Raw genomic sequence first — 21,218 nt, forward strand, 5'->3', positions numbered from 1 at the left:
TTTAAGCCAAGTGATTGTGATGTTGTTGTTGACGTCGACAATTTGATACGGTGAACTGGGAATCATAATTCCGGGATATTTGTACAACTCAATAACTCGGCCCTGTCTGCTTGAAGTCAATATAAACTAATTAATTAACACTTTGAGCACCAACCACATTTTTCCACTTTGAAAGACTTCACAAGCATTACGCAATTTCACGACTAATGGCCATTGCACGTGCACTTTTGAGAAATGAGAATCTGAAACGCCAAAAATCAGTCGAAGAGAGTCAACATCCAAAAAGAAACTGAAACTTCGATCGAATAGAAATTTACATGAGAACAGAAAAACTTTTTAATTTTGGATCGAAGAAAACTGGCAGCCAAATCTTTTGCCTTATTTATACCCTTTATGGTTTTTACCATTTCTTAGGTGGGAAGGTCGCTGAAACCGGTTACATATTGAACTAATTTAGCCATGAATATTTGTTTTCCCTTTCACACATAACCACAAGTCGCCACAAGTTTGGGTGACCAAGAGAAACGTTTCTTTCACCTTCCATCCTATTAGAAAATTTTCATACAATTAGTCTTGCAAAATTCAAATAAAAACGACAACTATACCGAAGCTAAGACAAGGTTACGGACGAGAGGTCGGCAACTGGAAAAGTAATTTTTGTTTCAGGTAACAACGAAGAAAAATGAAAATCTGCAAATGGGGCCTACTGAATCCTGCAGTGGTTTCGTTTCGTTCGGTCTTAGTTTTCTATTTCTTCTGCTGGGACACGTGGTTGACATTTTCAAGGATTTGTGGGTGGAGCATGAAGTACATGGGTGGAGCCTGACTATGATAGAGAGCCACCTATTGAGCACGTTTCAAAAGTAGTGGCGGGTACAAAGAGATGCTCCCTCTATTGGCCCTATCTTTCTGTATTTGGGTAGTATCTTTCGCGCCATCCGCCATTGAAGGTGTGCTGCACGTGATTGTCTGAAATCGCCGGCGAATTTTTACAAAAGAAAATGGAATAACTTTTTTAAAAATTCCGTATTCGTCGTTGAGTAAGTAACACAATGTAATGCCAAAGAAGTAGATGTACGAAAAGTTGAAAATGTTTCGTGTTTGAAGTGGAACAGACAATGGGTACAAATGTACAACGTCAAAGTGATCCAATATCTTCCTGCAACATCCATCCGGTGAAGTGAGTGTACCGTTCTGCGTTGTCAAACAGCGTCACTTCTTCAGAAGATTTGTCGACAATCTGCAGCCAGACTCGATCGCCCATTTTCATGTTCAACGTCGACTGGACGATCAATGGACTCCATTGTTGACTGACGGTGTTGGCTTCTTCCACTCGACCGGAGCCGATCGGACGACCGTTGAGGTAAAGATCTACTTTTAAATAAACTCCAATTGAAGAAGAAGAAGGAAAATCAGCCAATCCTGTGAACGAAAAGTAATAGATTCCCGATCGGGGTGCCGTGAATCTCCCTGATGTCAAATTCATGGCGTTTCCAATGTTGACGAGTGCACGACTGAATGGGATCGGTGTTGACAGCCTGGTAAAGACTGAATTCCTCTGAACGTAGAAATAGACTGGGCTTGATTTGATGTCATTAAATCCAATCCATTTCTGAAATCCTAATGACGAGATTATTTTTAAACAGTTGAAATTTTGTGGGGGAAATTAATGACCTTGTTCGTTGGGAAGTTTAGAAAAATCGCAGTAGACACTTTCTACCGTTGTGTTTCCCATGACGGAATACAATCCATCCAGGTTGTGTCCAAGACGGAACAAATCCTCACAAGAGCCAGGCATTTGCTTCAGTTTGGCCTTTCCTGTGCATTCCAATCGCCCCAGTGTGTGCTGGCCGGACCCGTTAGACGTTCCACCGAAATTGAGTCGCTTGACCGGCAATTCACTTTTCGTGTGGATAATTCCTGTTTCAATATTTTGTAATTTTACGAATAATTTAATGATCTTATTTTATTTTTATAGTTTATACCGTGGGTGTGGGTGTGGAGATCAGAGTCGCAGTGAGTCAACCAAGTCGAAAAGTTTCTCTTGTGGCCGTTTACGTCATTCCACCAGGCGATGGCCACGCCGTCTAATGTAAGTGGCGCATTTTGACAATCGTACTATGTTTTTTTAATTATCATTAATTCAGTTGAAAATTCCATTCACAGATTGTACTCAAGATATACCCGGATTGATTGGCTGCATTCGTGTGATAATTCCATCAACGCTGAAATCTGCCTGTCACTTGCGTAATAATTGATTTTTCTCGAATAACATCCGGGCTCGGAGCATTGGCCGACATCCATTTTCGTTTCACTGTCATGTGGTAAACTAGTCGATCCTGCAAATCCATCAACATTTTATTCGTTTAATTTAATTAATTGTTTTCTCCTACCTATTGTCATGTTACAGTAAACATTGATGGCGTCATCTCCGATTCCTTGGCCGTCAGGATCGATCCAATAGTTTCCAGAGTCCAGCAAAGAATCGGATTCGTGAATTTCCCTGCACGACCTGAGTATGGCGTTTGCCTTCCACTCTTGATTGACATAAACTTTGACTGAAAGAGATTTTGTCGATGGGTGTTGTTGATCTTTCACGCTCCTTATCAGGTCAGAGATAAGCACCTGTTGTTGCTCAACTTTTTCTTCTAATCGAATCACTTTCGTCTCCAAGGTAACAATTTTCGACTCTAAATCTTCTTTGATTTTCATCTTTTGTATTTAAAGAAAATTAATTTTAATTAAGGAAATCAGCCGAGAAGGAATAACACAGATGGGACTCACGTAATTCTTTTCCAGTCGTGAAATTTTCTCTTCCAGAAAGAGTCCAGCTGTCGATGAAGTGCATTGCACCAAAACCAGAAAACACAATGGAATAATTGGAAAGTTAATCATCTTGAGACCAGTCTCCAATTTATTGGCGGGATCGACACGAGACGATGAGGTAACACATTCAAAATCAAGTGAGTATATATTGTATAGTGCACGACGTATAATGTATAGCGCCAATCTAATCTTTTCATTTAGCTAATTCCTTTGCCCTTTTCATATCGGGACTTCTACCCCACGTATTATTTTGATAAAAAGAATCCTTTTGCTCCCATGTTTGGATTTGTGTTTACACAATCTGACACCTGTATACTCCTTTATCAGGATTGTAACGTGTTATTAATATTACCACAATCAAAGCGACTAATCCCTTTCAATACTAATAAGCTAATAATCTTTCAAAAGATATTTCCCATAATTATTTATTAGTTAAAACCCCGAAATCAAATGGTAATTGACAAATTCTTGGTCAGGTGATGCAACCGCGTCGAAAGCCATTCAGCGCCGGTCAATTCGAATCGAGGCTCGTTGCTGAACTCTTCCAGGCAATCGTAGAAGATTTCTTCGTCGTCCTGTTCTTCTCCGACATCTTCCGTCAGTGCCGACAATCTTTCGCTCATCGTCTTGACCGCTCGCACGTCATCCATCGTCTCCGTTTGGCTTTTGCCACTCAACGAGACAATCTGCTCTTTCAATTCAGCCATCAGCGGCATGGCCCAGTCCACCTGCTCCTGTTTTTCGGCTACGAGTTGTTCCAGTCGATCCAGTTGCTCCTGCCACGATTCCTTGTCTTGGTCGCTGATTGGTAAATTCATTTTATAATTTGAAGAACCTGTCCAGACATTTTTCAAGTGACCTGCTAATTTACTTAGTTCTCGATACATTGCCGGCCCTGCCTGGGCCAACATCAGCCAACCATCAACTGCATTGAAGAGGTTAGTCATTCCTGAATTTATATTGTACGGCGTGTGAATGAAAGATGTTTCCTGACCATGGCAGGTGACTGACGGCTGGCCGTGCCACTCGATCGGTCGACAGTGGCTGTACGTGTCTTGTCGCAAAGGGTCGACTCTCGGAGAATGGCTAAACACCGTCGTTTTCCCATGATAGCCATAACAGACGACTACTGGAGCATCCGGTGAAATGGAATAGTAACAGTTGTCGATCGAAACGTCGCGGTAATTTGTTTGTTTCTTAGTCAGTTGAGGTGATAATTCAAAGATTTTTCTATTTTCAGTTGCATCATCAGGTGATAAAGATAATTTGACCAGAAGGATTGGATTGAGTGAGAAAATTGATTTGAGAATCTGGTGGCCAGGTGAAAGTAAATCGATCCAGCTGCCGGAACGAGATGCTTTGCTAGAGAGCACCTCAAATTCAAGTGGTCCAGTCATCAAGATGGAACGAGGTAGTCGTCCCCTTTTGGATGGACTCTCGAAATCCAAATCGCGAACGCTAATATCATTCGACCGTTTGACCGGTACTGGTTTTCTATTACCTGCTTCGTTAAAAGATTCCATAAATTCTTTGTACTCTTGTTGATTTGTAAATTTCCGTTTCGACAGGGAGGCGGCCTGTAAGCGGGAACGTGGAATCGATCCCAGTTGCTTGATGAAGAAATCAGATTCGAGTTTATTTTGAAGGAGGTAAAGCGTTTCTGGCGTCGAGAGTTTTTGATTTGGATGTTGGATGACGTAATTTCTCAATTGAGAAAAGCTCTGGAAATTCTCCTTATCCAAAATGCCTTTTGTGTAGGAAATCTTTTGCGATGAAAAGTACCAGTGGCCGTCGGTGTTGTCCCGGAACAAAACGGGCGTGGCGAACGTGACTGGCTGATCTAATCGAGTCATCTTTTCGTTGTAATTGCCCGGGAAGCCGAGGTAATCCTCGTAGCGAATGACTTGGTCGTATTCTTTGGCCAAATCGATTTCCTTTTTCTGAATGCCCACATTTTTCTGGATCATGTCGTCCATTGTCTTTCCGTTCACTTTAGTCAATTTGAATTGTTGTCCATACTTCCGGTAAAATATTTCTTCCATGGGAATGATGGCATCCTTTTCCAGCTTTAACTTATTCCCTTTGCCATCGAATAATTCTGTGATCCCTTTCAGTTCACTTATCTCTTTGCCATCGTAAATGTAGCGACCATTTTCCCAATAGATGGCGTCTGGAAAACGGCGATTGTGGTGATAGACGGTCATTGTGGGCTCGATCCTTCCGTTTTTCCCTGGCACAACGTCGTAGTTGTACTTGACGTAAATGGAACAGCTCTGCAATTCGCCAGTAAAAATGAAATGAGCATCTCCTAGTGGATCGATTTGGATCTTATCATTCGTGTTCATCCAGTATCCGCGGACGGCGTCCGGATGGTTGTAAGACAACCCGACTTTCAGGTGATAATTGGAGCCAGTGGCGTCCGGAATTAAATTGAAACCGAAAGCGCCTCCGTTGATTAGCGGAATCTTGTGTTCCTTCAAGTCTGGCCAGTCTGCAATGGATTTAGTGCTGATTGCCGCTCGTTTTAGCACGTTAACTGGGTCTTGTTTCATTTTCTTTTGCATTTCAGTATCGGGTTTGGCCACCTGGCAGGTAGCCGGTCGTTTCCGTGTCTCGGCCCGCTTCCGGCGACGACGTTTGACCGGAAAACAACCAAACAAGATGGACTCGTCGTCGGTAAAGATTTGCTCTTTTCTTTTCCTCTTTCGATGGTTGGCAGTTTCAATCGTTGCCAATGTTTCTATTTGTAACTCTTTCAGGGTATTACCTAATAATGTCTGGCGATCCTGTGAGCTGCTGGCCGAGTACTGGAGTCCGGATCCATCATCATCACGTAAGAGCGTTAATCCAGCACCAACTGTCTCAGATTGTCTGACATTTTGATTTTGTTGTCTAATTCCAATAGACTGGGAAATACTTTCCCACATGTTATCAAACGACCGACCCAAAGCAGGATTGTAGACTTTGGCCGGAGTCTTTGGCTCGGCATTTCCTCCTATACGACGAGGTATTTTTCCGCCGGAAGTTTTCAACATTTTGCGGGCGTTCAGGCCCAAGAAGAGGCCGTTGAGGAAACTTTCGTAAGTATTAATTGAAGTGCCGTCCCAATTGTTAGGATCGAAATGCTCGTTGGCCATTCCTGCCATCACGTAGGCCGTTACAGCCCCGGTGGCCGCTTTGCCGATGGGGCCTTTGGCGATGCTGGCCAGAACCGGTTTGAACTTTTTCATTTTGACGTTGTCCAACGCGGTGAAAAATGTTTTCAGTTGCTTGGAATTCTTACTGGCCAATTTGTGGATCCCGCGGGCCATTTGCGCCAAGTCAGTTGGTAGTCCGATACCCGTGTCGAATCCTTCCATTAGCGCGTACAAAGTGCCCGGATCGAAACTCCATTTTGCCGGATTCCACTCTCCTTTGTTAGCCGAAACTCCTTTACCGTATGCCAATCCGATTGCCGATCCGGAAGTTCCTGTTAGAAACAAATTCTTGCCGATTGTTCCAAATTTGTTTGCAAACTGACGAGCCATTCCGGCTCCTGCAAAGAGACTCACTCCGGTGCCAACTCCCTCGAAAAGTGCATTGTACGTGCCCGGATTCTTCCAGTCCCATTTGGACAAGTCGAAATTGTCGTTGGCTGCAGCCGACGACATGTAAGCGACTCCAGTCGTGGCCAAAACGGTCGCTGTGATTCCAACGGTGGCAACGGCCGTAACGGCGAATCCAGGGATGACTGCTCCACTTATTCCGCCGCCCAGGATGCCCAGCCAAGTCTTGCTGCTCGTCCAGTCCCATTGCCCAGGATTCCATTTCTTGTTGATGGCGGCCGCAGAGAGAAAGGATCCGCCCAAGGCCAAAATGACCATGGCTGCCACCATGACGAAACCAATTTCTCCGTCAGGATCGATTAGCGAAACGGGCGAATTGCCCACGTACTTGTAGGGACTAAAGTATTGCTCGCGGGGATCCGGTTGATAGAAACGGCCAATGTCCGGATCGTAAAGTCTGGCGTGGTAATTGTACAGGCCCGTCTCTTGGTCCCATTCCTGCCCAGTGTAGCGGTAGAATATTCCGGTGGCAGGATCGTTGCCGTAGGAGCGCATGAGTTGCCCGTACGGCAGGTAGTCGTAAGCGGCCACCACTTGGCCGTCTTTGAGAACCAGCCGGATCGATCCCGAATGATCGGTCCACACGCTGTGAAATGTGCCGTTGCGGATGAATCCGGCCAGTCCTCGAGGGCCGTAAACGTAAGACGTCGACACGATTGACAATGGAACACTTTTGAATTCCGGCGAATAGGCGATCCGCCGATCGTAAAGGACCCGACCTTCTTCATCACGAACGTAGTGCGTCTCTTCCATCAGCTGGCCGTCGCCCGTCAGCACCCGTTTGAGGATGCGTTCACCCTGGGCGTCGTAGCCGAACCGGATTTTTCTTCCGTCTGTCAAGTGAATGGCCGATGTCCGCCTGGAGGCGCCGTTGTATTCAATCCGCTCGATCCTTTTGTGATGCGCTTTGATGACGTTGCCGTGGCTGTCGTGATCCATCGGATGGTCGCTATTTCCGTCGTCCAGTTTGCCAAGTTCTTCCACTTGGACGGACCGGATCTGATTGACGCGATCGCTTCCGTACGAGAATTCGTAGCGGTTGAAACCGACGTAGAACTTTCGGTGGTTTCCGTTGGCGTCGATTTCGTACGAAGCGACGTCGAACGGATGTTCTCCCAGGCCGTAAGTCCATTGCCGGTTGAGGATCCGGATGAAATCCGCCAAATGTTTCGAATGCGGATGGAAAATATCGACTAATTTGGCATCTAACCAACCAATGTTTCCTTTCACTTTCAGATCCTTGTGGATTTTTTCAACCGCCCGTCTGAATGGCCCAGCTAATCCGCCGACGCCTTTCCATTGACGGAAGATATTTTGAAACTCGTCCAATTCCGGTAAATTGTTCCGTCGATATCCGACGTCATTTAAAATCATCATTTCAATTAAATTCTGATAAAGTGTGACGTCATCTTTAGGAGTGCTGGCCGACCGGAGGAGAGCGTCCAGTTCACCTCTGCGCACCAAAGGCCGGCTGCCGCGATTACCAACGGCCGTCAGCCAATCCTCTTTGTCTCCATCAGACATTATGAATCCGGCCTTGTCCATTTGCTTCCAGATGTCTCGCGATTGCTGCTTGGTCAGGGCCGTCTGATTGGCCAGCGTGTCCGGCTGGAACGGAACGGCCCATTTCTCCGTTTCTTCCGTAAAGTATTTGGCTTTGACGAGTTCCTGGTGATTGCCGTAAGCGTAACGGTGGCCGTAAACCCGGGGCATCCGCTTTTGGGCTAAAATTTGGGACAGCCGCTGCCCAGTCCTTCCTCCGCACGCCAGCGGCATCCAATTTTGATTCTTTTCGTCAACAGCTGATGGATAATCTTTAACGGGCCGGCCCGTTTGAGTCATGAAACCGTTGCGCTTGAGAGCCTCCAGGCAGATTCTGGATGCCGGAAGATCGGCCACTTGGAACCACCTCCAGTCGCTGTTGGGCGGCCAAGTGGCGCTGAATGTCGTCTGCATCACAATTCCGTCGCCGGATCCGCCCTGCCCGTAACCCCCGTCCGTGTAGGAAATGGATTGCGACAGAAAAGGATCGGCGATCCGTTCCAGGTAGCCGGGCGAATTGTAATGGAACGTTCGATTGAATCCGTGCTCACTTCCGGGAAAATGGTACTCGCTGTCCAGCTGCCCACTTCCATGGTAACTAAATCGAATTAAAGCTCCAGATTGTCCGGCTAATTTTAGGCCAGTCAACTGGCCGAGTTTGTTGTAGCAATGTTCCAGTTGGATGCCATCCGGATACTGGATCGATCGCAATCTGTCACTGTGCGGGAAATAAGTCTTCCGGATTTGAAAATCGGCTTGATCGGCCCGCTTGGATTCCAAGAGTCGATCCTGACTGTCCCAGCGCACATCTTCGATCACGATGTAGTCGTCGTCGTTGTGGGTCACCATCGTGGCGTTCCGGTCACCTTCCGACAGCGAAGGATCGTAGTGGCGTTCCTCGGCTTCCGTCCGATCAATCAGCTGGTAATCCTTGGCATTTGAAAGTGTTCCGTTTTGTAAAGATTTTTTAAATTCTAGTCGATCCATTGGCATCTGTTCCAGGAATCCCGTCCGGCTGACGACTCCTTTGGCGTCGTATTCGTAGTAGACGACACTGTCGATTTCGTCGGCGGATTCTTCCGATTTGGAATGGACTTGCAAGCGGAGTTGGCCGGCTCGGTTGTAATAGTATTCCGTGGATCCGGTATCCGGCGTCGTCTTGCGGATGAGTCGACCCGTTTTTTCGTCGTAGCTCATCAAAGTGCCGAGCCTTTTCTGCCAGCGGATTTCTTCCGGCGACGTATTATTCAAACTGGTTTTCCCAAACGTGTCGACACGCTCGTGATATATTGGCGGAAGCATTTTGACCAGCCGGTTCCCGGAATCGTACTCGTACGTGCTCAGCAAATGGTCGTAGCCGGGCACGTAAACGTAGAGGGCCACCCTGTTGTCTTGCCCGTCCAGGACGGCCACTTTCTTGGTTCCGTTTGGCATTTCTTCCAGTCGGTGCCGGAAGCCTTGATTGGCTGGGAAGTGATTTTCAACGACATTAATTTCATCTTTCTGGAGGCTGGACCGGAATTTCATAGCGTACGGGCCATTGACGGAAAAATCCGGGCCGGGCTGACCTCTCACTTGTTTCTCGTTGAGCGGATTTGCTTCGTATTCCGTGCGGAAGTAAGCCATTCCTCCGTCGAGCGGATTTAAACGGTCCACCTCACCTTCAAGTCGATGATTCTGCCAAACGGAAAGCGGATAGGCCGGATCGATGGACCCACTGACGAAATTCGAGTGGTACGTCAACAGAGGCTTCCGGGCATCCACCGTCACTCTGGTGAGTTTGGTTGTGATTGCCGGTCGACCGAGCGAATCGTAAAGGATCTGCGACACTAGAACGGATGTGTCGGATTCCAGCTGGATCGTCTGCATCTTCTGGCCCCAGTCGTCGACGTATTCGATTTCCGTTCGAGGATTCCCCATGAAGACGCAATCCTCGACGAAACTGTTTCCCTGCGCCTCGAATGAAAACGACGACCAACTTGCGGCGGAAGCGACGAATTGATCCAGCAGGAGGACACTGTCGATCCAGACGAAAAATCGTTCGCCTTCCGTCATAAAAATCAACTCTCCGCTATTGGGTAAATGAGTCACAGTGTTGAGGGTTTTATTCTTTGATATTAAATTCAACGTGCTGGATAATTCCGGTGAATTCCGGATTAATTTAATTTGTCCGTTTTTCCATTTCCAGGTCATGGATGCGGTTGGAGAAATGAGGGAATAGTAACAACGTACTGCTGCGGAAGATTCCGCTCCAAATAAGGCGGAAGGATCGAGGCTGGACAGGCTGTGAGATTGCGGATGGTTGTGCCATAGTCGACCCGGGGCTGTCGTCCACGCTGAAACGTCAGGATCGTTCCAGCGGTTGCGCAAGGAGTAGGCATCAAAGTTTTCGTGCAATCCTCCATTCTGAGGGTAGAAGACGATCCGGCACGGTGGATTCCTGGCGGCGATGGAAGAAGATCCTTTTGGTGTTGGGACTAAATGGCCGGTGTAAGTGGATGTCGTCACCTGTTCCAGCTGACCGCCAACGTCCGTTACCACAGCCATTGGACGGCCACGGTAATAGACGGTTCGGCTGATGGAGCCGCTGGAGCCGATGACCGAGACGGGCCGTCCGTGATCGTAAACTGTCGCTTGGAAATCGTGAGCCATGGGCGAGAAACGGACGTGATCCACATCCACACTGGTGCCATTCTGGGCTTCGATCCTAATTGTGATGGTGAATTTAGGATCCTGCTGGCGATCGTCACCGATTCGACTGTTGAAAAGATGCTGGACTATGTCGAAATCGACCAGGACTTCAACGTACGACCAATCGCCGGCCTTGCGCATAATTCGCCCCAGCAGCCGGACAACTTCCGTCTCTTTGACTGTCACAATGGCTTTCAAATGTGCTGTGATTTCCAAGTCTTCCTCCATTGTGATTTCCAAAGATCCGCCAGATGGACGAATCCAGCCAGACGCCACATAAACTGTCGACTGTTGGTCGACTGGAGTGAAAGATCCTTCCAGCGAAGAATTGTTTAATCGCAGGAAATTGGATCCAGTCAATGCGAATCCTCCCTCCATCACGTTGGATTCGACAAATCGCCATCGGGAGCTGTTGAGCTCGTAAGATTCGAATCCGTAGTAGGAAATGGCCTGGTCGCTCGTCTTGTAAGGAGAGAAATCGCTAATGATCCGTCGCTTGTCGGAATCCCATAAAAGGCTGTCGTCGTTTTTACTCGATGGATCGTCTGACTTGTTTTTAGCTGGACCCTGAACTGGTCGACCATCCGAGTCAAACATTTCCAATGCCGTCCGGATCCATCCGCCTGTAAAAGGAATTTTCTCCGGCCTCCACGTTTCCTGGATCCATCCGCCCAGTTTCCGATCGTTTCCCGGAATGATTGTGACTGTCACGTTGCCCTTGGCGCTGTTAATAGGATCCCATTGGTAGCCAGTCGAGCGTGTCAGACTAGCGTCGCTGTTGGTCATTTTGACTACGTGAACGGCGCTCCTTTTGGCGTCGTCAATCGCCGGATGAATCGAACGCAAGGATCGGGACAACAGTTTCATCGTCTCTCCCGTTTGTGACAGCGTCGTGAGTCGCTCGTACGAACCGCTCACCAGTTGCTCGTTGGCCAAGGTGAGGACTTTTCCCAACGTTTTCCCGCCATCGGTAAAGAGGATCAACTTTGTGCCATTCCGGATCCCGTAAGCCAAATACGCCGGATAGCGATTGATGATCCGATCCGGCGGGCTGATTTCCAACAGGCGATGCAGTGGTGGGCCAATGGTTTGATTGGAGTTGACTGGATCCTGCCCGTACAACGTCATGTTCCTGAACTGATGGGATTCATCCGATTCATCCAGCAAGACGAACGATTGACCCAGAGGTATGGACATTTGATTATTTCTCACCGATGGATTGGCAGTTTCCTTCTCCCAGTCGTCACCCCTCATCCGTATAAAAGTTTTATTGCCGGCCAAAAGTCCGTCGGGAAACATTTTCGTCTGGCAGGCGGACCAGTTGAGTAGGAAAAACTTTTCAAATGATTTCTCACCAATTAAAAGGTGTTCCCGCGTTCCATTTGAGCTGCTGCTGCTGTCTATGCCCCGTTCCGTCCACTCCGTTTCCAGCTCCGACATTTTTAAATTTTGTTTCTCTTTCAATTGATTTATTTCCATTTGGACGTCGTTTTCCCACTTTTCTTTCAAGTAGTCGGCCCGACATTTATCGAAATTTCTCCTCGATTGAATGACCAGTGTGACATTGTCGGTCTCAAACGATCCTTCCATCTTGTGGCACTGGTCCTTGCACGGCGGAAAAATGACATCACACGACTTGTTATTTTCGTTCTGCGTTTCCTCCGTGTTGTTGTTGTTGTTGCTGTTGTGAATTCCTGGACTGGTAATCGCATCGACAAATTTTTCGAATTCTTCCTGTATTTGGCTGTCGAAGGATTTGAAATCGCCATCCCGCTGGATGGTGACGTTTTTCCTCAGTTCCTCGAAATTCTTGACTTGATTTTCTTTCATGGCTGTCAGGATTTCGTCGACTTGATTTCCCGACAAGTTGAACAATTTGACGCGATAGGAACCGTCGGGGGTTAGGCGATAGCCCAGCTGATAGCGACTACCTTCATTGATATATTCACTTCTCACTTTGAGTACATTTTCGGCTTGGATGGTGAATTCCCGGCGTCGGGATCTGTTGTAATTGGGACTTAATAGAAATAAGCGGATCCGCAGCGACAGCTGATGGTCGTCGTCCAAGTGCAGCGAACTGATGGCGATGGAATTTCCGGATAATTGAATAAGATTTTGTTTTAGAGTTTCTAATAATATTTTACCAATTTCAGGTGGAAACTTGGCGAGGATTTCCGATCCATCGCGAAATAAATTGGGCAGCCGTTCGAGAATGCGCATCCGCCATTGGTTATTAGTTGCGTCCGGATGGCAAATGAAGATTTGGTGGTCGTCGTAGCCGACGATGAAATGGCCCGACATTTCAAACGAAATGGCGGATCGGCCGGATGTGAATCGCCGTTCCATCCATTTGGATTGATCGGTCGATAATTCAAAAAGTTGAACGACTCCCGTTGTTTTGCTGCCGTTGGCTATGGCCACACCCGCCTCGCTGGATCGGATCATGGCGTCCCGACTGAACTGATGACAGGTAGGATCTCTGATCCATTTTCTCTTATTTCCTTGTTGGATTTTGCGATGATACAAACACATTTTCTTTTGCTTCTTATCCGTTTCCAGTAAAACGACGAGGAACTCTGAGTAGGATCGGACGCTGTACGAGACGACTTTACCTTCCGGCTGGGTTGTGGCTGCTGCCATGGGCGACAGTTCCGCCAGGGTTTCCAGGGAATCAACGCCCAGGATCTTTACCAGGATCTGGCCGGGTAATTGGTGTTGTCTGTATACCATGGCTGCATAGTCGTGACTGTAGTCGAGGGCCGGTTGTTCTTCGACCGGATGATCCACGGATGCATAAGGATCCGGTAAAACGATAGGCGGAATCGTGTCGTACAGGAAATTGACTTTTAATCCCTGCGGAAATTTGATTTCATTCAATTTTGGCGGGTCTTTCTCGTCGTAACTGAAATGGAAAATGGATTCACGGACGTCCGCCGCTATCGGCTGCTCGATGGCCGTCAGTAATCGTCGCCCGTTGTCCGTCTTGTATTTAAATTCTAGCCGTTGGCTGTACTGATCCGTCACGATGTTGCAACCCTTCAGGTAATGAGACTCGAGTAGTGGCACCGGAAAGACCAGCGAATGACTGCCGGAATCAAACGGGCCATCAATTAGTTGCTGGAATTCTTCCTTTTCTTTTTTGGCGTAGTCAAAGGTGATGGTCGTGAATGACTCGACGCGGATGCGTTTCAATCGGATGGCGGCCGTCCATTTCGTCGCTGGATTTTTATGAGCCACAGAATCGATTTCGTACTCGTATGAAATGGACCGGCCAGTGGCTTTCACTTGACGTTCAATCAAGTACCAAGCGACCGGAATGGGTTTCAACGATTCGACGTCATTTCCTGGCCCTCGCCATTGCGGCCAATTCAAATTCCAGCGGATGGATTTCACTTTCCCCTTTGAGCCGAAAATGTACCTGTCCGCTTCAGTGGCCATGATCCAGCGCTGCTCTTTCGGATGGTATTCAACAGTCCATTTAGGTCGAAATGGCTCTCGAAAGAGTCGAATTCCATCATCCTGGTGGCCGGCCGATTCCAGTTGTAACAAACCTCCGTCGATTGACAAGTAACATTTGGCGTCTTCCAGGAAGACGCTGCCCTGGTAGTCGACCAGAATGTAATTGTCCGGTAGGGATAGTGCCCAGCCCGATCCGACAATGTTGGAAAACGTCGTCGATTGACTCGATGAGTAGGAAAGTGAAATTCGATGGGGAACATCAGGATCGGAAATTTGAGGAGTCGGTTCGAAAATGGGCAACGAGAAATCCAGGGATCCGCTTACAGGATCGACTAGGTCGGAAATTGGTAACGGGTCGGCCCACTGTTCCGTCCACCTGGCGATGGGCTTCTCTTTAGTAACGATCCTTTTCACCTGTGCTGGAATTTTCTTCTCACTTGACATTTTTTCGTTTACAGGTTGAACTTCTTGTGATGGAACTGATTCCCGAAATGCTTCCGGCTGTATTTTCTGCACAGTCAGTCGACCCATTTGAAGTTTGTTGTCTTTATCGACTGTCAACAAGATGCTGCTGGACTCTGATCCTGACGTCACAGCTGCGACGACAGTAGCGAATCGTTGAGAAACGGCCAATTGCTGGGCGGACGAGTCTAGAAGAGTTTTCCATCGTAAAGCTTCGGGATCGAATTCTAATACCGTCAGTCCTTTAGGGCCGGTGAAGATTAAATCATCTCGTCCGTCTCCATTGGTGTCGACCAGTCGAATCGACTCGCCATACGCCGGAATCCATCCGTTCGTCTCTGAAAATCCGGCGTGAAAGTGGACGAGAGTGTAGTCCGTCTTATTATTTGTCATCTGATAGACAAACAATCCTTGCCGATTGAAATGAATCACGTCACGATAAAATTGGCCAGTCAAGTCGACGAAGAAGATGATTCCGTCTAGTCCATCCACCAGCGACAACTTGGCCACCAGTTCAAGCGCGTAATTGTCGTTGAACTTGTACATTTCCAGTTGATGAGTTTTCGTTCGTAAAATGATGTGATCCTGTCCGCTGCTGCGCTGGAGTTTGGCCACGTACAAGTCGACGGCCTCGGCCATCCGCGTGACCATTTCTTTATCCAGACGGGATTCCTGTAAAGGTAAAAGAGGATACGGCGTGCGTGTCATTAATCCATTCTTGTCGACGCAGTAAAATTCGACGACGGATTCGTTTCTCATCTTTTTGCGGCTCAGGACTCCAACGAGACGAGTGTCGGGATAAAGCCGGCCAATAAGGACGACGGCCCGATCGGCTTCATTCCATCCGTACAGATCACGAAAACCGGAATCACGCGACAGTTCTTGAAGTGAGTCGCTGGATTTTCTAGGATCGAACCGGTAGAAGCCGAGTCCAACTTCGTTGCGGATGACGATTCCGTCGCTTCCGTCGTCCAGCATCGTGTCCGTGACCAGCCAGGGGTAAGTTCGCAATGGATAAGACGGCCGTTGGGCTTCATTAAAGATTTGACGATTCACAATTGGCTTCCAAATGATTTTCTTTTCGTCTTTTACTGGCTCACTAGTCACGTTGAACGCGGTCAGATGGGCTCCGTGACGGACGTAGACGCGCATCGGATTACTATTTGAATCGACAACAAAAATGTCGTCGACGTGGCCAGCGAATGGACTAGGAAACATTTTGCCGAGCTCGGATATTGATTGAAATTCAAGAGCCATGATCCTAAATAAGTATAACGAACAATTCTAGTACATTTAAATCAAATTTACTGGCCTTTTTTCCGCTTCAATCCCATTTAGAATGAACCACATCCGCAACGGTTGTCAACAAGTCGAGGAATGAGCGCAAAATCATTTTTTGGTATGTGTAAAACTAACGTGGAACTTTAACCTTTTTTATTTATTTGAGTGAAATGCGCAATTCAAAAAGGGCGGATTTGATGTTTACGAAAAACTCAACGACACGACGAAGGCGATAGACTTGAGATTGAATTACATTTATTAAAACAAGCGCGTTATTCGTAAGCAAAATCTTATTTTTTAAAATAATCTCTTATCAGCATCTCCGATTAGATAAGTACTATCTTCGAAATCAACATCTAATCAATAAAATATGTAACTGATTAATTGTGTAGCTATAGGGCTCATCTGTTATTGTGTGCTGCAGCCTCGGTCAAACGGAATCCACCGTAAAAATGGCTTGGAAATCCAATAACGATGTATTCCGTCGAATCGGATTTTGGCTTGTTGCTGTCGCTGTTATCAGCACGTCAGTTTGTTCTGCATCTTTCGTTTCAACGGGTAAGTTTATCGACAAACACTTTCATAACATTTATCAGCTAATTTTATTATTTCGACTCAGGTGTGGCCGTTAGATCATCAAAGGTGTCTGGTGAAATCCGGCGTTCAACAACCGGAAGTCAAGTAACTGGACGTCCGTTGGATTTTCTCAGCCCCCGTGACTCGTCAGCATGTCCCCTGACCAAAAACGAGCTGCGCCAAATGGACGAATTACTTTCAAGTTTCAACGACACGGTGAGAAACGATCGGTTAAGGTGTGACAACCTGGAACACGACAGGGAACCCTTGGTCGTGAGTTTATCGGCCGATCGTTGCAGTCAGTTGAAAGAGTCCATTCTGAGCAACGTCAACGACCTGAAAATGGTTTTCCAATGTCTGAAAGTGACTGGAGATAAGGACGACGATGTTTACAAGACATTGAAAACGACGTACGAGATTAAAGTGAGGCAACTGCAGCAGCAAGTGGACAGTGCCAAGAAGCAATTTGAGACGAAATTCAATCAAGAAATTAATCGTTTGAAGAAACATTTGCAGGAAATAGAAAATGAGATGCGCGTCACGTTGGAAGAATTGGGAAAAGAACGACTGGCCCGTCAAGAAGCCAATACGAAACTGATCCTGGAGTATTTGGAAAACGGCAAAATTGAGTCGGCGTGTTCCACGTTCAAGGACAAATTAAATGTGGAACAAAGTCGAACGAATATCAACGACATTGTGAAGATCGCCATCGGAAAAGAATTGGGCACAAACATCTCAACGGAAAATGTTGTCAAATTTACGCAAGGGTTGACAGACGACGCTGAAGCCATGGTTCATGGTGCCATCCGATTGTTTCAGATACTGGAAAATCAACAAGCCCTCGACGTGCCAACTGTGCACATTTTACACGGAGCAGTTGACAACATAATTAGAAGCTGTAAATCTCTTGAAGGAACGGACTTTGAGACATTGAAATTGATTTTAGATGAAGAGACCGTCGATCGAGTGATTCAAGTATTTAACAAACTCCAATTCTTGATCAATATTTAGAAATCTCTCGATCCAATTAGAAAATTTTCGTATAGAAAAAGTTAAGTGAAGCCACAGGTGAAATTACCGAACGTGAAAACAGGATTTCTGGGTGTTCAAAGGTTCCAACCCCTTTTTCGTAATTCAAAAATGGCGCCTCTCTCTAATTATGTTTGTACATATGAATGTCACCTGTGTCTGTGGTTGATTATTCCATAATACACAATTTAAAATTTAATTCTTAATGATCAAATCAAATTATTCAACACACAAATAAATCGAAGGTGACGACAACGTCGTTAATTAAGCCGCTCATTTGGCAACGTTTAAAAATTAAAAATCCTACCGGTTTCCATTTTCATTCGTCCGGTGAACGTCGATCAAACAAGTCATCTCGTCCATGTGCTTTCGACTTGTTACTTTCTGCTGTGTTGAATTCATCTTTAAATTCGTGTTTTGCCTCCAGTTTCCTCACAGATTTCTTATTTAATGTTGACTGAAGAAAAATAATAAGTGTAGAATTTATTTCCATGTTCAAAGTTCCAAAGAGACAATTTAGCTTTGTGCTTAGTTTCCCGCCATAACTCTTCCCGTACATTGAGTGTAATATACCCTATGTAACTTTTGTTGACAGCCATCTTCTCGTTAACGGTCTCTCACCAATATCTTGTGGTAAATGGCTAAATGCCATCATGGCGATTCCCACGACGAGACGGCGAGCAGGACGAATTCGACGTCATTTGGATCCGTGAGAAACTAACAAGACAAAGGTGTCACATTTATTGCATGACTTATTTTCTTTTTTCTTCGTAGGTTTCATGACTGTTGTGTGTTGATTGCAGCCAAAGTTTCATGCCAAAGAATCAGCTGGGGCAACGTTCCAGTCAACTCGATGGAAATCCAACCGTTGACGTGTATTCATCATCCAATCCAACGCTGGAAATAACATGACAAAAGGTTAGTTGTTTATAGCTTCTTCCTTTTCTTATTTGCCTTTCGTTGTGTCCATTACAAACAAGAGTAAATGAACTCGAGTGATGTCTGTGACTATTTGCTGAGAGACAACTACTCACCTGTGCTTGCCGGTGCTACCAAAAACAAACAACTTGTTATTTCAACGTTTGATGACAAACAATCACATGACACTGTCACCGGTTATTTGTTTTTTTTTCACTAAGTGACTTGCAGGATCTTGTTTGCGCCTCTTCTCTTATCTGCCCCACGTCTCTGCCTTGTACCTTGGTTAAATAGCACTCAGTAACTGATCCAGTAGCCAAATCGCATTCCTGCAGCGTTGTTATGTCTCCACTTTCAGCACTCTCTGGGGGTATAGGGGGTATAAATTAGTGAGTTGCGATTGGCCAAAAATTCAGTTAATCAAATGCAGCCTTATTAACGGGACGATTATTACACTCGTGCGTTTATTTTTCACCCCACAATGAAATGGCTGTGCTCTTACTAGGAACCCGTCACTCCCCCTGGTGTTACACAACTTTTTCAAATTAAAACATGATTTTAGTTTATCAGCAATTTGTTTGATTTTCAATTCAGGAGATCACAGGTTTCAACTACCGTGTTAAAGGATCACGCACCCCTTGTCGAGTCTCCATTTCAAACACGTATAGGATCGCCTAATGATCCCTTAATGAATTGAATTTGAATTGAATTAAAAATAGTTGAACTTTTAGACGTTTCGATCGTTTCTTTTTAAGCATAACGTTATGTGTTCAGTTGAACAAATAATGTTTTAAAAAAAGAAAGGAACGATATTTTTGAACAAGGATGAGTTGATTCTAATAAAATGTGGAAAAACCATGGTTTCGGGGGGGTATCTTGTTTGTTGCAACAGACAAGATACCACCCCCCCCCCAAAAAAAAAAATTTCCCTGCTCCTGATAATGTCATCATCAGCTTTTTAATCTCGGCTAGTCAAGGTAATTGGGTGCAATAAGATGATTGAAGCATTCCTATTGTCATATCACCTTCTTCTCCCGTCTCCAATCCCCCCCTCCACGAGCAATTCCATGCAGCCAATAGCCGACCTAGTTAGCATATGGCCATTTCGGTCGCTGCTGTCTACTCTTCAAATAAAGAACTGAACACGTAGACTCTTTCAACTCAAATTTGATTTTGATGGTTGCAAAAAGCAAAGAAACGTATATCCATAACTGAACAGACATCCGTGTTTCCATAAGTATAAACACATTTTTGTGTATCGATACGATAAGCTGATGCTAAAGTTATATGAATTTATCTCTCTCGTACGCTGTACGCCACAAGATTCAGTTTAAATAAATACCGACCGCTTGCTACTTGAGTTTCCCCAAACGTTTTTTAAGCGTTCGATACCGTTTCAATACTGCCACAGTTGAAAAAGTAGAGCTTGTTTCATTTGTCGTTGAATAGTGAAAAAATCGATGGCTGGTTTGACATCCGCCGAATCCTTCCGTCTCGTATTGGTCTGCATTTTGTTGGTGATTTTGGTGTCCTGTTCCAGCACCAGCGCTGCTCCGTCGTTGAAAGAACAATTAAGACAACTGCAGGAGAACTACGTAATCAATTAGTTTTCTCTCGTTTGCGATAACGACTCAGTTCTTTTTAGACCTTCAATCGACAAATCAAAGTTCAGCATTGGTTCATTAATTCTTTCGTTGTTTTTATTATTCTAGAATCATTTTAAAGATAATGTCGAGGCTAGAAATGTGGAAATGGAAGCCAAAGTGATAAAATTGGAGGTCCAGATCCAAGAGAATGTAGGTTTCCTGTAAATCAATTATTTGCCAAACTGCGCCATTGATCGAATATGAATTTTTTATTTTTAATAAGAATGAAATTATAGATCGTCTGGAATCCAAAATTGTCCAATTGGAGGCCAAAGTCCAACAGCAGGATTTACTTTTATCTGTTCTCCATCCACGGAACATAACTGACGACGATCAGCAACAAGAATATTCATTCTACGATATTAATCCAAGCACTAATCAATCCTCGTCTATTTATATTGGAATGCCAAGCTCATGTAAGGAGCTCAAACTGATTGGCCACACCCTGAATGGATTGTACTCTGTCATGGGCAACCAATCAGTCGAAACTGTATTCTGTGATTTTACAAATCTCATCGACGATCCAGGTGAATTGGCTCTTCTTTATCCACAGTTAATTATTACTCGATATTCTAAATGATTTCTTCATTAGGTTTAGAAAAATGGATCGGCTATAATGACGTCAAATCAAGTCCCGTCTATTTCTATGTGCAGAAGAACTCGTCGTTTTTCGCCTACGATACTCCGATTCTTTTCGAGGTTGAGCGAATCAACGTGGGAAACGCCATGGAATTGCCGTCGGGCATCTTCACTGCGCCCCAGACGGGCACGTATCACTTCTCCTTCACGGGAATGGCGAGTTTCCCCACGTCTTGGACTTTCGTTTATTTGGGAGTGGGACTCTACGTCAACGGCAATCGTATCGGAATGGGTCTGGTTGAGGAGACAAACACCGTTATCGGTCAAAATAGTCAATTAACACTCCAATCGACACTCAATTTACAAGTCGGTGATAAAGTTTGGGTCGAGATTTATTACAAGTCAAATTCCGTGTTCCTTTACGATGCCAGCGATTATCACTACACCCATTATACAGGGTGGCTGATGTAATTTTAAATGTTTGCTAATAATTTTCCAATTAGGGTAGTTTATTTGATGGGAACTGGCGCCTTTTTAGAAATTGTTTGAATTAATAATTTAAAAAATAAAAGTTTGCACCGGCTTCCGCTAGAAAGCGTTTTTC

General features: G+C 45.6%; 3 protein-coding genes across 7 annotated transcripts; 2 read left to right on the forward strand and 1 right to left on the reverse strand.

Annotated features, from left to right (window-relative positions):
• Positions 1-1,036: 1,036 nt before the first annotated feature.
• Positions 1,037-2,917, reverse strand: LOC124205358. 2 transcript variants are annotated; one of them, XM_046602752.1, is made up of 6 exons: positions 2,785-2,917; positions 2,394-2,712; positions 2,185-2,339; positions 1,986-2,118; positions 1,675-1,920; positions 1,037-1,612 (listed from the first exon to the last, which is right to left on the reverse strand). In XM_046602752.1, exons 1-6 carry the CDS (start codon positions 2,893-2,895, stop codon positions 1,596-1,598), a joined length of 981 nt encoding a protein of 326 aa, XP_046458708.1. In that variant the 5' UTR covers positions 2,896-2,917; the 3' UTR covers positions 1,037-1,595. The 2 variants fall into 2 exon arrangements, with proteins under 2 accessions (XP_046458708.1, XP_046458707.1); XM_046602751.1 differs by having other exon boundaries at positions 1,037-1,620.
• Positions 2,918-15,738: 12,821 nt separating this feature from the next.
• On the forward strand, positions 15,739-17,670 carry LOC124205360. 3 transcript variants are annotated; one of them, XM_046602756.1, is made up of 4 exons: positions 15,739-15,854; positions 15,924-15,984; positions 16,265-16,424; positions 16,486-17,670. In XM_046602756.1, the coding sequence occupies exons 3-4, from the start codon at positions 16,319-16,321 to the stop codon at positions 17,451-17,453; spliced, it is 1,074 nt and encodes a 357-aa protein (XP_046458712.1). In that variant the 5' UTR covers positions 15,739-15,854; positions 15,924-15,984; positions 16,265-16,318; the 3' UTR covers positions 17,454-17,670. The 3 variants fall into 3 exon arrangements, with proteins under 3 accessions (XP_046458712.1, XP_046458710.1, XP_046458711.1); XM_046602754.1 differs by having other exon boundaries at positions 15,847-15,982; positions 16,258-16,424; XM_046602755.1 differs by lacking the exons at positions 15,739-15,854; positions 15,924-15,984 and adding an exon at positions 16,055-16,144.
• Positions 17,671-18,255: 585 nt separating this feature from the next.
• On the forward strand, positions 18,256-21,203 carry LOC124205362. 2 transcript variants are annotated; one of them, XM_046602757.1, is made up of 5 exons: positions 18,276-18,389; positions 19,839-19,984; positions 20,102-20,185; positions 20,259-20,562; positions 20,628-21,203. In XM_046602757.1, the coding sequence occupies exons 1-5, from the start codon at positions 18,380-18,382 to the stop codon at positions 21,083-21,085; spliced, it is 1,002 nt and encodes a 333-aa protein (XP_046458713.1). In that variant the 5' UTR covers positions 18,276-18,379; the 3' UTR covers positions 21,086-21,203. The 2 variants fall into 2 exon arrangements, with proteins under 2 accessions (XP_046458714.1, XP_046458713.1); XM_046602758.1 differs by lacking the exon at positions 19,839-19,984 and having other exon boundaries at positions 18,256-18,389.
• Positions 21,204-21,218: the final 15 nt, after the last annotated feature.

The sequence above is a fragment of the Daphnia pulex genome, chromosome 10 (genome assembly GCF_021134715.1).
Source record: "Daphnia pulex isolate KAP4 chromosome 10, ASM2113471v1".
Taxonomy (NCBI): Eukaryota; Metazoa; Arthropoda; class Branchiopoda; order Diplostraca; family Daphniidae; genus Daphnia; species Daphnia pulex.